We start from the raw sequence: 16,012 nt of genomic DNA on the forward strand, positions 1-16,012 counted from the left end.
GTCAGGGGCATAATAACAGAGAAAGCAGACCCTTACTCTGCGGGGGGATCAGGAGGTATAGGGGCCCAATGAGGCCCAAATGATGAGCAATTTTTTTGAACATCTTTGGTAAAGCAGGACAACCTCTGGATATGTTGGGGTTCTTAAAATTAATTTGCTGTGGGGCCCAGTAACATCTAAAACTCACAATAGCTGCCACTACAGCCGCATTCCTTAGTTAGGAAAGCTTGTTGATTCACGACAGAGAATTTCTTGTCACCAGAACCCAATAAGACATGCTAGACACCCAGGAGTATATAAAACTGATGTGTTTGCTTCAGAAACTCTACTATAGGTCATATAAACAAGCTGCTGTGTAGCAATGGCAGAAATTGAAAAAAGGCTATATGGCACAGGTTAAATTAAGTGGATAACTGATAACACCATTATGTTCAATAGAGCTTATCTGCTATCTGCAGTGTAACCTGAGCCTTTTTCAATTTTGAATGGTTGCCCCCATTTTCAGCACAGCAGCTTATTTATATAAACAATAGTAGTGTTTCTGAAGCAAACACAGCAGTTTTACCAGTGCAGGGCAACACTGCATTATATTTTTATTACTTTAAAACAATTCAATTTTTTATGTTACTGTTCCTTGAAACAGGTCCTTAAAGGAACAGTTCAGTATGAAACTAAAAAATGGGTAAATAGATTGTATGTGCAAAATAAAAAACGTTTCTAATATAGTTAGCTAGCCAAAAATGTAATCTATAAAGACTGGAGTGACCTAACCTAATAGCCAAAACCCAACTTCCTGCTTTTCAGTGACTAGAAGGGGGTGGGGGCACATGAGACATAACTGTTCAGTGAGTTTTAGCAAAATACAAGTGTATGATGTAGTAAATATCACTGTCCATAGTTTGTGCTTAATTCATCATAACAAAAACGAATTTGCTTGCCATGATCTGTCTGAAGGAGCGAGTTTTTCTTTCATTACAAAGCACTAGTAAGGCCACATCTAAGATATGCCATGCAGTCTCCAGTCTAAAACAGGATATGACTAAATTACAGAAAGTCCAACTAAACTGGTAAAGAATATGGAAAGTCTCAGTTATGAAGAAAAACTGGTCAAACTGGGGTTGTTTATAACTGGAGAAGAGGCACTGAAGGGAAGATATAATGCTTTACTTATATGTGGCTCCCTCCATTGAGCACAAAGACATTCACTGAGATAAGAAGAAAGAAGGTTTCATCTCAAAAATAGACAAGGATTTTTACAGTGAGAGCTGTGAAGTTATGGAATTCACTCTCTAAAGTGCAGGCAGATACATTAGATAGTTTCAAGAAGGGGTTAGATCGCTTTTTTTTAGCAAGTGAGAATATACAGGGTTACTGAAAATAGTCCCTATTAGACAAATTGTACAGGCTTCAGTTCAACAAAAGGTTGAACTCAACATGTGTCTTCTTTTTCAACTGAAGTTACTTTGTTACTATTATATTACTATGTCCTTTTTAAATCCATGCTGATTACAAATTATTAAGGTATTCTCTAGAAGATACCATTGAACACAATCCCTTAATAAACTTTCACATAACTTTCCACTTCATGTCAAATTTATTTATTTAGAACTATACATTTCTAGAATTCTAAATTCTGGTTGTGCATGTGTGTGCACATTTGCCGGTGAACACTCATCTATGTGTGCACACAGGGGTTGGGGGCTGATGCTGCCGGCCTGGTTGCCTGGGGCGCCTGGCCCGGCCCTGACCCATTGAAACAATGATCTTAGGGTTCTAAAAGAATCTTTCTGAAATAGTATAGTACAGTACCTGAACATTTGGAAGGAGATTTGTCAGATTCCAAGGTTGAGGGAAAACATTACACAACAAAAACGCATAACTTTTTTTTTTTTGCAGTACATTTAAGCTTGAAACTTAAAAAATACATGATAGCTATCATTTTTTTTGTTCATACTTTTTACATACTAATCTTTAAAGAAATCCAATAGCAAGGTTTTCAGATTTTGTTTAGCTAGAAATTAACCCCGGAAAAAAACTTATATTTAAAGGTTTTTGAGGTTTTCAGATTTTTTAGTGCATCGTTCAGCACTTTTTTTGTTCATACTTTTTACATAATAATCTTTTAAGAAATTCAGTGGAAATCATGGTTTTAGAGTTTGTGAGTTTAGCTGTGGTTTCAAAAACCTCTAAACCCACTAAAATGTGACTTGCTATAAATAAACCTCTAGTGTATGTAATAAAGATGATAAGCTTTTTGCAAAAAGAATTAAAAGGCATCAACATTATAATATCCCATACAAGATCAAGACAAGCTCAGGCAATTTAACAGCCCATTCATTGCAATATGGATGTAATTTCGTAAATAAATGTAATTTTGTAAATACTATGCAGATCTCAATTTCTTAATATAGGTCTTCGTATTTTTGGGAAAACCCTTGTGACTAGATTCTTTTCTACCTTCCCTTATTCAGCTAGAATTATAATTCAAAGTCTAGATATTTGACACTTGGGATTTTTTTTTATATTGTTTCCAAATGGGGTTTAGGCCTGGCCTTTTTGGACTTGATTAAATCACTCTACACGTCTGCATCTGCATTTATAAAATAGGGACCTTTTTCCTCAATGCTTTTACGTCTCAATAGGGGTATGAGACTAGGCTGCCCCCTGGTTCCTATTTGCTCTTGTGCTAGAACACCTAGCTAGCACCCACAAATACATGGAGAGTCTCCCTTCACCACACAATACAAAGCTATCTTTTTTGCTGATGACTTCTTATCTCTTTGCCACACCAATTTGCTCATTGTTCAGATTAATATGGTTAAGATGGTTATATTACCTAAGCTATTTTATCTTTTCCATTCTTTGCCAAGTGCTGTTCCTAGAAAAAATCTTGTAACCTTCAAAAAATCCCTCACTAAGTTTATTTGGCACTTTGACTATTCAATAATATGTATTGGCTTTGTTTTACAAAGTCAATATAGTGGAGGCTTAGCATTTCCCAATTTATTGAAGAATTATAAAGCTGACCAGCTGGTCCCTATTGCACTAATGTACTTTCCTTCTCCTCCAATCTGGGCACAATTTGAAGGTAATCCACTAAACATAGTAGCCCTTCCTTGGCTTACTGCTTAACAACAATCCAAGTCCATGTTTTTTTATTCAACACATTCTGACTACTTGGCATTCTGTCTAAATCAGAGCTAAACTGGTAGCTCTCCACAAACTGTCTTCTCCACTTTGGGCTAGATAACCATATCAGTTAAGTGCAGCACTACCAAGTTGCATAAAACAATTTCTTTACCTACTTGCCCAGGGTTTGAAACTATATGTGTTACTTATCCTCAGTTGAGGATATTTTGAGTTGAGGATCCTCCTTTGGAAGGATTCTCCTTCCAAAGGAGATGGAAGGGCAATCCCTAAACGTGCAGTGTTGCCCTTCCATCTCCTTTAATTAAAACAATAAATAAATAAAATGTATGTTCAGGACAGGGCTATTCATTGATCTTATGTTAAACATATGGGTGTGCAAAATCATTTAACTCACTACATTCACATTTGCAAGCAGGCAGTATAATTTATATAAAAAAAAAAAAATTAAATTATTTTAATGGTTGATAGAATGCACCCAGAAATCTGTTGGTGTCAGATTTATTATTAGTTGTGCCTGCATTAGTAAGCTACTACCAATATGGGACCTGTTATCCAGAATGCTCAGAACCTGGGGTTTTCTGGATAATGGATCTTTCCATAATTTGTATCTTCATACCTTAGGTAACATAGTAACATAGTAACATAGTAAGTAAGGTTGAAAAAAGACATGTCCATCGAGTTCAACCTTTTTTTTTTTTTTTGTTTATTAACTACCTATCTGCCAGTTGATCCAGAGGAAGGCAAAAAAAACCCATCTGAAGCCTCTCCAATTTGCCTTAGAGGGGGAAAAATTCCTTCCTGACTCCAAAATGGCAATCGGACTAGTCCCTGGATCAACTTGGACTATGAGCTATTTCCCATAACCCTGTATTCCCTTACTTGCTAAAAAGCCATCCAACCCCTTCTTAAAGCTATCTAATGTATCAGCCTGTACAACTGATTCAGGGAGAGAATTCCACATCTTCACAGCTCTCACTGTAAAAAACCCCTTCCGAATATTTAGGCGGAACCTCTTTTCTTCTAATCGGAATGGGTGACCTCGTGTCAGCTGGAAAGACCTACTGGTAAATAAAGCATTAGAGAGATTGTTATATGATCCCCTTATATATTTATACATAGTCATCATATCACCCTTTAAGCGCCTCTTCTCCAGCGTGAACATCCCCAATTTGGCCAGTCTTTCCTCATAGCTAAGATTTTCAATACCTTTTACCAGCTTAGTTGCCCTTCTCTGTACCCTCTCTAATACAATAATGTCCTGTTTGAGTGATGGAGACCAAAACTGTACGGCATATTCTAGATGGGGCCTTACAAGTGCTCTATACAGTGGAAGAATGACCCCCTCCTCCCGTGACTCTATGCCCCTTTTAATACAGCTCAAGACCTTATTTGCCCTTGATGCTGCTGACTGGCATTGCTTGCTACAGTCAAGTTTATCATCTACAAGGACTCCAAGGTCCTTTTCCATAATGGATTTGCCTAGTGCAGTCCCATTAAGGGTATAAGTGGCTTGGATATTTTTACATCCCAGGTGCATGACTTTACATTTATCAACATTGAATCTCATTTGCCACTTAGCTGCCCAGATTGCCAGTTTGTCAAGATCCTGTTGCAAGGATGCCACATCCTGGATGGAATTAATTGGGCTGGATAATTTGGTGTCATCTGCAAACACTGATACATTACTTACAACACCCTCCCCTAAGTCATTAATGAACAAGTTAAATAAAAGTGGACCCAATACTGAGCCCTGGGGGACCCCACTAAGAACCTTACTCCAAGTAGAGAATGTCCCATTAACAACCACCCTCTGTACCCGATCCTGTAGCCAGTTTCCTATCCATGTGCAAACGACTTCATTAAGCCCAACAGACCTTAGTTTAGAAAGCAGTCGTTTGTGGGGCACAGTATCAAACGCTTTGGCAAAATCCAAATAGATCACATCTACTGCCCCCCCACTATCCAGAATCTTACTTACCACATCATAAAATGCAATCAAATTCGTCTGACATGACCTATCCTTCATAAAGCCATGCTGATTGTTGCTCATAATGCCATTCATTAGGACAAAATTTTGAATGTGATCCCTTAACAAGCCTTCAAATAATTTGCCCACCACAGATGTCAAGCTTACTGGCCTATAATTGCCAGGCTGAGATCGTAATCCCTTTTTAAATATTGGAATAACATCAGCTTTTCTCCAATCCATAGGCACCATACCAGATGACAGTGAATCTGAGAAAATCAGAAATAAGGGCTGGTCTAAAACTGAACTAAGCTCTCTTAGAACCCGGGGGTGTATGCCATCAGGCCCTGGAGCCTTGTTTACATTAATTTGTATTAAAGCTTTTTGAATCATATCCTGAGTCAGCCACTGACTAGATTGAGCTGGACCATTCGTGCAGTTATTAAGTGAGCCTGTGAACCCAGACTCCTCTATTGTATACACTGAAGAAAAGAACTGATTTAAAGGAAAACTATACCCCCAAAATGAAAACTTAAGCAACAGATAGTTTATATCAAATTTAATGACATATTAAAGAATCTTACCAAACTGGAATATATATTTACATAAATATTGCCCTTTTACATCTCTTGCCTTGAACCACCATTTCGTGACTCTATCTGTGCTGCCTCAGAGATCACCTGACCAGAAATACTACAACACTAACTGTAACAGGAAGAAGTGAGGAAGCAAAAGGCAGAACTCTGTCTGTTAATTGGCTCATGTGACCTTACATGTGGTTTGTATGTGTGCACAGTGAATCTTACGATCTCAGGGGGCGGCCCTTATTTTTTAAAATGGCAATTTTCTATTTATGATTACCCAATGGCACATACTACTAAAAAAGTATATTATTATGATAATGGTTCATTTACATGAAGCAGGGTTTTACACATGAGCTGTTTTACTCAGTATCTTTTAATAGAGACCTACATTGTTTGGGGGGTATAGTTTTCCTTTAACACATTTGCCTTATCTGTATCTGTTACAACCATACTGGTACCATTATTTAATGGAGCAACACTCTCAACCTGCATCTTTTTACTATTAATATATTTAAAAAACTTTTTAGGGTTAGTTTTCACCTCCACCGCAATTAACTCTTCATTTCTTTTCTTAGCCTTCCGGATTGCTGATTTACAACATTTATTACAGTGTTTATATTCATTAAATGCAGCTTCTGTCCCTACAGATTTGTAGTTTTTAAATGCCTTTCTCTTCTTTCCCATTAACATCTTTACCTCTGTATTAAGCCACACAGGATGATTCTTAGAGCTTCTACGTTTAGTCCTTAAGGGAATAAATTGAGAACAGTAATGATTTAATATCATTTTAAAGGACAACCATTTCTGTTCTGTGTTTTTAGCTGAAAACCTAATGCCCCAATCAATGCTCTGTAGGGCAGCCCTCAAGGCACTAAAATTAGCTTTAGCAAAATTCATGGTTTTTGTTGCCCCAGTATATTTTTGTTTTTTGCACCAGACATTAAAAGATATAACATTATGGTCACTATTACCCAGGGGTTCAATGACTTGCACATTTGCTATAAGTTCTGGGTCATTTGAGATCACTAAATCAAGAATAGCATTTTTTCTGGTAGGCTCCTCAACAACCTGTGCTAAAAAATTGTCGTGCAATAAGTTTATAAACTTGTTCCCATTAACTGATCTAGCAGTACCGTTGCTCCAGTCAATATCTGGGTAATTCTAGGTCTACTAGAAAATCATGTAAACAATAAATAAACCCAATAGGCTAGTTTTGCCGGCAATAAGGAATAATTAGAATTTATTTTGGATTAAGTACAATGTACTGTTTTATTATTACAGAGAAAGGAAATCAATTTTAAAAATCTGGATTATTTGATTATGGAGTCTATGGGAGACTGCCTTTCCGTAATTCGGAACTTTCTGGATAACGGCTTTCCTGATAACTGATTCCATACCTGTAGTAATATATAAACTATAGATAGTACTTTTTGGTTAAAAAACAATAGATTTACTAAGTGTAGCAGTAGATACTATTACCAATCTACCAGAGGTAATGTTAAATATCACAGATATGTTTTTAAGATATTGGTAACACGGAAGCCTTTATCCTATTACTATAGCAGTTGTAGCCTAGTGGCTACTAGAGCATGTGTGTAACAGTGAAAAATGCATGTGATTTTGCCCTCCCAATTTTTATTGGTACCCCCCCATTTTTTATTGGTAGACCCAAAGCAGAAACAAGGTGCCAAGAAAAAAAACCACCCATAGACTCTAATGTAGTTTTCTACAGAAATGACAAAATAATCTAGACAAAGCAGTTTCACAAATGTTTTTGCCAAAATGGCACAGATTGGTTCATTCCTACTAGAGGATGTTCCTCATTAAGTGCTATGTCACTCCCTTTACCTTTAAATACTTGTTACATGTCTTCATGTTACATATCATTACTTGTTTGTGAAGGTGGTGGTGGCAGGGCTGGAACTGGACAGGTAATTTTGAAAGGGTATTCTGCCTACCCCTACTGTTGTCTGGGTTCGCTTACTTCCTCCGCTCTACTCTCCCTTTTGCTCAATACCCCACCCCCCAAGCACGTCGTTGCGTGTATACGCACAGAGGGAGTGAGGTGGCCGGCCGGGTTGCATAGGGAGCCTAGTTGCCTTGGCCCACCCCTGGCGGTGGAGCCCCTCAAAATGTTGTACAGCTTGCAAATTAATTATAATTTTTAAAACAATTTTCAATAGGTTTGCAGTTAAATTACTTTGCATATTCAAAAATGTCAAAACGTGGCTTGCCTAAATATTCCCAGCCCCACATATTGTTAGTGTGAATCTGTCAACTGATTACATTTCATTGGAATTGAACAAAAGGGCATACTTTGCTGTAAAATTTCTTTAGGGCAATGACACAGGGGGAGATTAGTCGCCCATGTTAAAAATTTGCTTCTGTGGGCAACAAAGCTTCCCATAAATGTTTTGCCATTCAATAACCTTGTAACCACCGATTGGCTATTACAGTACTTGTGCCAACTTGGCTTAATGTCTGCTTTTGCATTTTCCCCACGATTTAGCTAAATAATGTAATTTACTTACAACCATTACAAGGTTAGTGAACAGCAATACATTTTCAGGGGAGATTTGCCGCCTGTGGTATTGAATTTTTAACAAGGGTGTCAAATCTGTGTGTCAGTGCTCTTAATACATTTGAAAAGTCACTTGTCTAATCTAATTTATTATTTTATCATAATTATACTCCCTTACCTAATAACAAAACTGGAATACATTACAGGCTATATGACATAACTGTGCAAAATACTAACTGAATTCTATGAGTACAATTTCTGTTTCCAGTCAGCCCTGTGATAAGCACTCCTTCCCATAGAATTATGCTGATTATGCTGATTGCTGCTCTTTGTACCACTGATCAAAACACCACTGCTTGATGTTGTTTGTTAAGTTAGTCCTCGTCTAAATTGGGTACAGGGAGAGCCACAATGCTTCCCAATGAAATTGATATGGCAAGTTTCAGTATTTAGATCACTGAAAGTGCAAAAATTATGCATGTGCTATAGGTCTCAAAAAAAATCTTAATATACTGTATTGCACTACCATCACATTTAAACCATAGAATACCATAGATAAATGACTTTCATTTACTTTCTGTACTTTTTGCTTCATCTAATTTTAGATGTTATCTCTTTCACAAATCTTGATTTTGAGCATTCCTTTGCAATTTAATTTTACTTTTTTCTTATTTTTCTATCCATTTGCTATCCATCGATTTTGCTATCCATTTATTCTTCTTTTTCACTTTATATTACTGCTTCATATAGTCATTGCCTTGGATTTTCTATTCACTGTTACATTTTCATTATTATTTCAGGTAGTCAATACACGGCCCAGTGGTAGAAATGCTGGAGAGAAGATCAAATACCGACTGGTAGCAGTACCCCATGGGAATGACATTGCTTCGCTTTTTGAACTGGACACTACTACCCTACAGAAGACAGACTCTTTTGTTCCTCGGTAGTTGTAAATCCAAAACACAAAACTCCACATGGAATTAACCCAAGATTTTATTTTTAGAAATATAAAACAATGAAATTATTTTTATTTTAAAATGTTATTATTAAAGGGATATTCTCATGGAAATTTTTTTTTTCCAAAATGAATCATTTAATAGTGCTACTCCAGCAGAATTCTGCACTGAAATCCATTTCTCAAAAGAGCAAACAGATTTTTTTATATTCACTTTTGAAATCTGACATGGGGCTAGACATTTTGTCAATGTCCCAGCTGCCCCAAGTCATGTGACTTGTGCTCTGATAAACTTCAATCACTCTTTACTGCTGTACTGCAAGTTGGAGTGATATCACCCCTCCCTTTTGCCCCCCCCAACAGCCAAACAAAAGAACAATTGGGAGGTAACCAGATAACAGCTCCCTAACACAAGATAACAGCTGCCTGGTAGATCTGCTGCCTGGAAGAACAACACTCAATAGTAAAATCCCATGTCCCACTGAGACACCTTCAGTTACATTGAGAAGGAAAAACAGCAGCCTGCCAGAAAGCATTTCTCTCCTAAAGTGCAGGCACAAGTCACATGACCAAGGGCAACTGGGAAATTGACAAAATGTCTAGCCCATGTCAGATTTCAAAATTGAATATAAAAAAATCTGTTTACTCTTTTGAGAAATGGATTTCAGTGCAGAATTCTGCTGGAGTAGCACTATTAACTGATGCGTTTTGAAAAAAAACATGTTTTCCGATGACAGGATCCTTTTAATGTAGTTTTGTTCTTAGATGATCATTTAGAGATCATTTACTAAACTTGTGCAAAGTCTGTACAATTTCCCATGGTTGTTAACCACAATTTGGCAACATTTTGTTAATGTAAAATGTTGACAAAATGAATGAGATATAGATATATATATATATATATATATATATATATTAGTACTGCTTAATTTAGAAAAATTTACTGACCAGGTGAAGGGAACTAAATTTATGACAGGTACAGCAACATTTTAAATGTGCAATTTCACTTGTTGGTTTACTATTTTTGTTTTTTCATTTAGGAACTCTTTTGTGAGATTACGCCACCTCTGCACTAATACTTGGATACAGAGCACCAATGTACCCATTGACGTAGATGAGGAGAGACCAATACGCCTTATGGTAATTGGGATGGGGGGGATGTGAATTATGAAGTCTATTCCGTTGATGTAATAAAGTCTTTCACTTTCATACATTCTATATTGCTTTATCAATGCACTTTTAGTTTAATAAAAGCTTAAACTTGAAACAACATACATACAGTATATGTACTATATTCCCCCACACTCGGCTGCCTGTTCGCCTTCTTGTTTGATGCAAGTGGTTGCGTCTGGTCCCCCAGCAGTACTTAGATAATAGGTGGGAAATCTAAATCTGGCCATAGCCATGCAGATTTTATTCTTTGTATTAACATTACCATTTACTAATCAATCTGTATTTTGGTGTTCTGGCTATTTTGGTGATCAGCCAATGTAGGGATAATTTATTCATTTATAACTAAGGGGATTGGATATATTAATGCTTAAAAAATGTCCCCTTTTTCCTGATTGTGGGTTTCATTTTTCATAAAATAAAAAGCATGCCAGGTTTTAGATGGAGAACTTTTTATTTTTTTTAAAGTGGTTTCTAACATTGCTGTCCCCTTTCTTCCTTAATATTTGTTTTTAAAATCAAACTGCTTGTATTAATGTCTGCTACCATTTCACAAGATGTATAACACATTTTGCATGACTACTTTATGCTTCGTCAGCAATTTTTGTACATTTTATAATCTATAAATTAACCAGTTGTTTCTGTTATTTTTTTATTTGCATGTATTCAGTTAGGGACATGTCCTACAAAAGAGGATAAAGAAGCATTTGCCATTGTCTCAGTGCCTGTATCTGAGATTCGTGATTTAGATTTTGCCAATGATGCCAGTTCAATGCTTGCAAATTTTGTGGAACGCTTAAATGAGGGGTTCATCAGCCAGAATGACCGTAGGTAAGAAAAATGGCTGCCCCCATTGCTACACAGCAATTTATTTATATAAGCAATACACAGCAGTTGTACCAGTGCAGGAAAACACTTCATTATATTTTTATTACTTTAAAACACTTTCATTTTTTGATGTTACTGTTCCTTTAAGTGGCACTACGTTTAGCAAAGGACAGTACCAGTAGAATAAATATCACAAGGTTTTTTAAGAACCATAGCATTCATATTTATGTTTTATCTTTCTATTGTAGGTTTCTATTGTTGCATAAGCTTTGTAAAAAATAATTATTTAATACCTTTTATGCAAATACAAATTTACCTATTTTCAATTCTTTAGAATACAGGTATGAGACCTGTTATCCAGAATGCTCGGGATCTTTCTGTAATTTGGATCTTCATACTTCTACTAGAAAATCATTTAAATGTTAAATAAACCCATTAGGCTGATTTTGCTTCCAAAAACAATTAATTATATCACATTTTGGATCAAGTACAAGGTACTGTTTTGTTATTATAGAGAAAAGGGAAATAAATTTTTTAAAATTTTGGATTATTTGGATAAAATGGAGCCTATGGTAGATGGCCTTTCTGTAATTCGGAGTTTTCTGGATAACCAGTTAACAGATAATGGATCCCATACCTGTATTTGCTTTCTAAATATTTATAGTTTTGAAGGACTGCCTAATTACAAAAATACAGACAGTTTGTTTTGTTTGCAGTGGCTGGTTTTAGTTAGAAAACTATGTGCACATTAATATTTTGGTGTTATTTTCACAAGACCCACCGCATTCATTTATGATTATATTCTTTGTACCCAAGAACATGTGATAAGATGATGTAAAAGTTCACATGTAACTTTTGTTTTTGAAAATTTTAAAGAAACTGTTAATCTTTCCTAGTTGTTATGCAAAATATACTGGTATGGGGTTTATAATCCCAGCTGTTTGAGCATGAAGTTTTCCAGATAATCGTTACTCTGTAATTTAAATCTCCACACCCTAAGTCTACTAAGCAAATTCAATCGTGATGATTTAATGAAGGAGATTAAGAGCTCCTAATGCAAGACATTCAGTAAAAGTTTTTTAAAACAGAAGGTATTCACATGTCTCATGCAACACTCACAGCACTGCCTTAAACTAAGATTAACTAAAATGCTAGGATTTCATACTGAATTATCAAAGAGGAGCCAATGTGCTGCGTAACTACAAAAGATTAATAAAGAAAAACTTAACCTCTGCAGAAGTGAGAATATGGAGCAGATACATGCCAAGTCCAAATACAGACAGGGTCAGGACTGGCAGCAATCAAAAACCATGAAACAGGCCAAAGGTCAAGGGTGGGCATCAGATAATCCAAAAATCCAATAAATGGCCAAGGTCAAAACTAGGAAATCAGATCAGAGGAAATAAGGGCAGGGCAGAAACTGTACTTACAAGACATGATACTCGGGACAGGAATAACAAGAACTCAGAACTCAAGGTTTGGACATAGCAGAATGGGCCAGTGATCCATCACTGGTTGTAGGAAGTGGCAGGTTTAAATTACCCCCTAATTGGATTATTGCCTGCAGATGGATTATGAAAGTGGGCTAGGGAATACAGACAGAGGGAAACGATATGGATGATATCCTCCAGGCTTGAATTACACTGCCTCTTGTGACTCAAGCAGAAGGAGCATAAGTCAGCAAGCACCACGTCCCAGGTTCTTAACTAGGGTGTTCCTTCAAAAAATTAGAGGTTTTAACTTAAGGCATTATGTAAAGAGACCTGCAAATTCGTCTCCTTAAGGCATTACAGAAAAAATAACAGATTAACAAAATTCTGAATTTACCATGTGCATCGGTCTCACAGTTTAAATTATGTTTATTAATGGTGTTGTGCTCTGCAGATACAGTATGATAGCCAAGGTATTTTGCCTCCACAAAGCCTGGGGAGCATTTGGCATGATTTGCTACAAAACCTTCCCTTCTCTGTTATTTTATAGCTGCATCCACATTTTCCAGATATGTATCTGAATTTTCAGTGAATAATGCCTGTTAGGCAGAAACATTGCGCATACAGCCTTATTATGAAAGGTCGTGAAATGCCTCAAAGGTCAAATAGCAACAATGCATATTAACAAAAAGCCCATTTGGGGTCATAAAAGCTGTTTTCTCTTTTTGCAGAATCAGCAAGGTTAATTTCATTTCGTAACATCTATTATAGTAAGGAACATAACCCATGACAGCTTTTTTAATTAACAATTTAGGTTTACTCTAAGCTCAAACTCATAAGCTCATACCTCAAAGAACAGATGCGTACTGACACATCAGCCTGTACAAACAAACTGTACATACATTATTTGCAAATGGTTGTATTGCCAATGTTTTTTCCTGAATACTAAAATATAATGTCTTTCATGTTTTGCAAATTTGCATTGCGTACATTTTCACAAATGGCTCACAAATGAGACGCTTGTTTGCAGGAGCGTGGCCACTGTGCGAGGTTGTTGTATGAAAATTGTATTGACAGTAATTTAAATTTGCAATTAGCTAAACTGTTTTGCAAACATTTTCTCAGCCACCAAAGTTGGGGAATTACTCAAATTCAGAGTGTGTGCATAAATATTCACAATTTTGGAAATGGCAATTCTGTTGGGACATTAAATACACCACTTTTATCCAGCTTTATAAATATAACCATGCACAGGGAAAATATTTTCACTGTGCAAACCATTCCGCCATGCGAGAAGTTTATAAATGAGCCCCGAGGCGTTTAATGTGTCTTAATAGATGAATAATTAATGGAAGTACAAAACCAAATTTTAAAAGCACTTTAAACAGTACTGCAGGACCAAAAAGACCTGTAACAGTAAGTTATCCCCAGACTCAATTGAAATAGTGCATACAAGTTTTTGTTACTGACACTTTGACCATGCAAACACAAGAAAAACATATAATTTGGGGGGATACTTTTCTAATACATTTGCAAATCAGAAGGAATTCTGTGAAGGAATCTTAGGACCACTCCTAAAAGTTCTATTTACATGGAATACCCTAGAGGATGAAGCTCATCCTCAGCTTCACTGCTAATTAGATTCCTAACTACTGACCAGGTTTAAAGGACCTGTAACATCAAAAAATTAAATTGTTTTAAAGTAAAAAGAATATAGTGCAGTGTTGCCCTGCACTAGTAAAACTGCTGAGTTTGCTTCAGAAACACTATTATTGTTTATATAAATAAGCTGCTGTGTAGCCATGGAGCAGCCATTCAAAGAAGAAAAGGCTCAAGTTACACAGCAGATAGCAGATAAGCTCTGTAGAACATAATGCTATCTGTTATCCATTATCTATCCTGTGCCATATAGCCGTTTTTCAATTTCAGCCATTGCTACTCAGCAGCTTGTTTATATGAACTATAGTAGTGTTTCTGAAGCAAACAGATCAGTTTTACCAGTGCAGGGCAATACTACATAATATTTTCATTACTTTAAAACACTTTCAGTTTTTGATGTTACTGTTCCTTTAACCCTTTTTTTCAGCATATGAAGAGGCCAGAATATGACTAATTAAGTGGCTTACAATTACAGAGGAAAGCTCTCTTTAGTGATCTTAATAAAAGGGGCAGTATAGCCCCTTGTTCAACATGAATATGCTTTTAACCTATTTTTGTAAGAAAAAAAATCTGTTAAAAATGTGCTATTTCTTGAGCTAAACAGGGAACGTAAAGCTACTCCATGTTTGGTCCCTGTGAAATAATTAGATTACTAGTATACAAACTCATTCCTTCACCCTTTGTTATGACTATTTTGAATTCAGAGGTCCATTTGTCAGGGTGATTAACCATGCATGTAATTATCTACCTTGCAAGACCTCATATCCTGGAAACTTGAGGATTCTGGATAACAAGCTTTGAGTTGATTTGCAAATTTAAAAAAGCCCATGAATTTTGCAAAGCTTTGCAGTTTTGTCATTTGGAGCAGAAAATACATATTTATGCAACTTGAATTAATTTGTGCACTCTTCAAAAATATAATGACTGCTTTTAGCTTTTTTCTTCTTCATTTTACTCTAACTTTACCCCACTCTAACTTTATTCTAGTTTTTGGTGTGTTAGTCTTTCTCAGAAATATGCTGTGCTGCTCTTTATACTTGATAGGTTTGCCATCAAACTTTTAGAAGACCTGGTGTTCTTTGTGGTGGATGTTTCTAATAATGGACAAAATGTTTTGGATATTATGATTACCAAGCCTAATCGAGAGAGGCAGAAGTTGATGAGGGAGCAGAACATCCTTAAACAGGTAATATTTATGCCTAGAGAAAAGTCAGGAATGTGCTCACTAATCATTTTAGAGTAATTTTACATTTATATCAAATATTTTATTTATTTATATTTATTTATTTTACTCATATTCTTTTTACGCATAGTTATTTGGTTCGATGCTGGGTGTTCTTGATATCTTGGCCTGACAACTAGTTTAGATGTCAGACTTACCAGAGGAATCCAGCTTTGGGGGAGTCGCATCCTTGATGAGGGAGCAACTCACAAGAGGCAACTCACAAGTGACTCACACAATACAGAACTCATCTGAATTGTGAGTGGAAAGTAGCCAATTAGACCAGAACCTTGAAGTCAGGCTGGCTAGATCACAACAGAAATCCAATCAAGGCACAAGGCTAGGCTTCCAGTAAACAACCAAGACAACCAGGCAGTGAGTTATCATAAGCAGGCAGAGGCTTTGGCTCCAGTGTGGGTGCCACGCTATGCTCCATCGTATGTGTGGACTTTCACTCCACTGTGCATTCATCAGAATGTACGTGTCTGGATGGTACTGATGTTCTAGTAGAAGCACCTGCACACACA

The 16,012-nt window shown here is 36.4% G+C and overlaps 1 protein-coding gene across 4 annotated transcripts in view; it reads left to right on the top strand.

Annotated features, from left to right (window-relative positions):
* The window catches only part of LOC108709441 (inositol 1,4,5-trisphosphate receptor type 3), a 187,013-nt gene that overhangs the window by 35,973 nt on the left and 135,028 nt on the right, over window positions 1-16,012 (top strand). For all 4 annotated transcript variants that reach the window (XM_041583821.1, XM_018249260.2, XM_018249263.2 and 1 more), the window contains 4 exons: window positions 9,022-9,164; window positions 10,217-10,316; window positions 11,017-11,177; window positions 15,308-15,449. In XM_041583821.1, coding sequence (XP_041439755.1) covers window positions 9,022-9,164; window positions 10,217-10,316; window positions 11,017-11,177; window positions 15,308-15,449 — 546 coding nt within the window. The remainder of the gene's footprint in view (window positions 1-9,021; window positions 9,165-10,216; window positions 10,317-11,016; window positions 11,178-15,307; window positions 15,450-16,012) is intronic.

This window comes from Xenopus laevis, chromosome 2S (genome assembly GCF_017654675.1).
Source record: "Xenopus laevis strain J_2021 chromosome 2S, Xenopus_laevis_v10.1, whole genome shotgun sequence".
NCBI lineage: Eukaryota > Metazoa > Chordata > Amphibia > Anura > Pipidae > Xenopus > Xenopus laevis.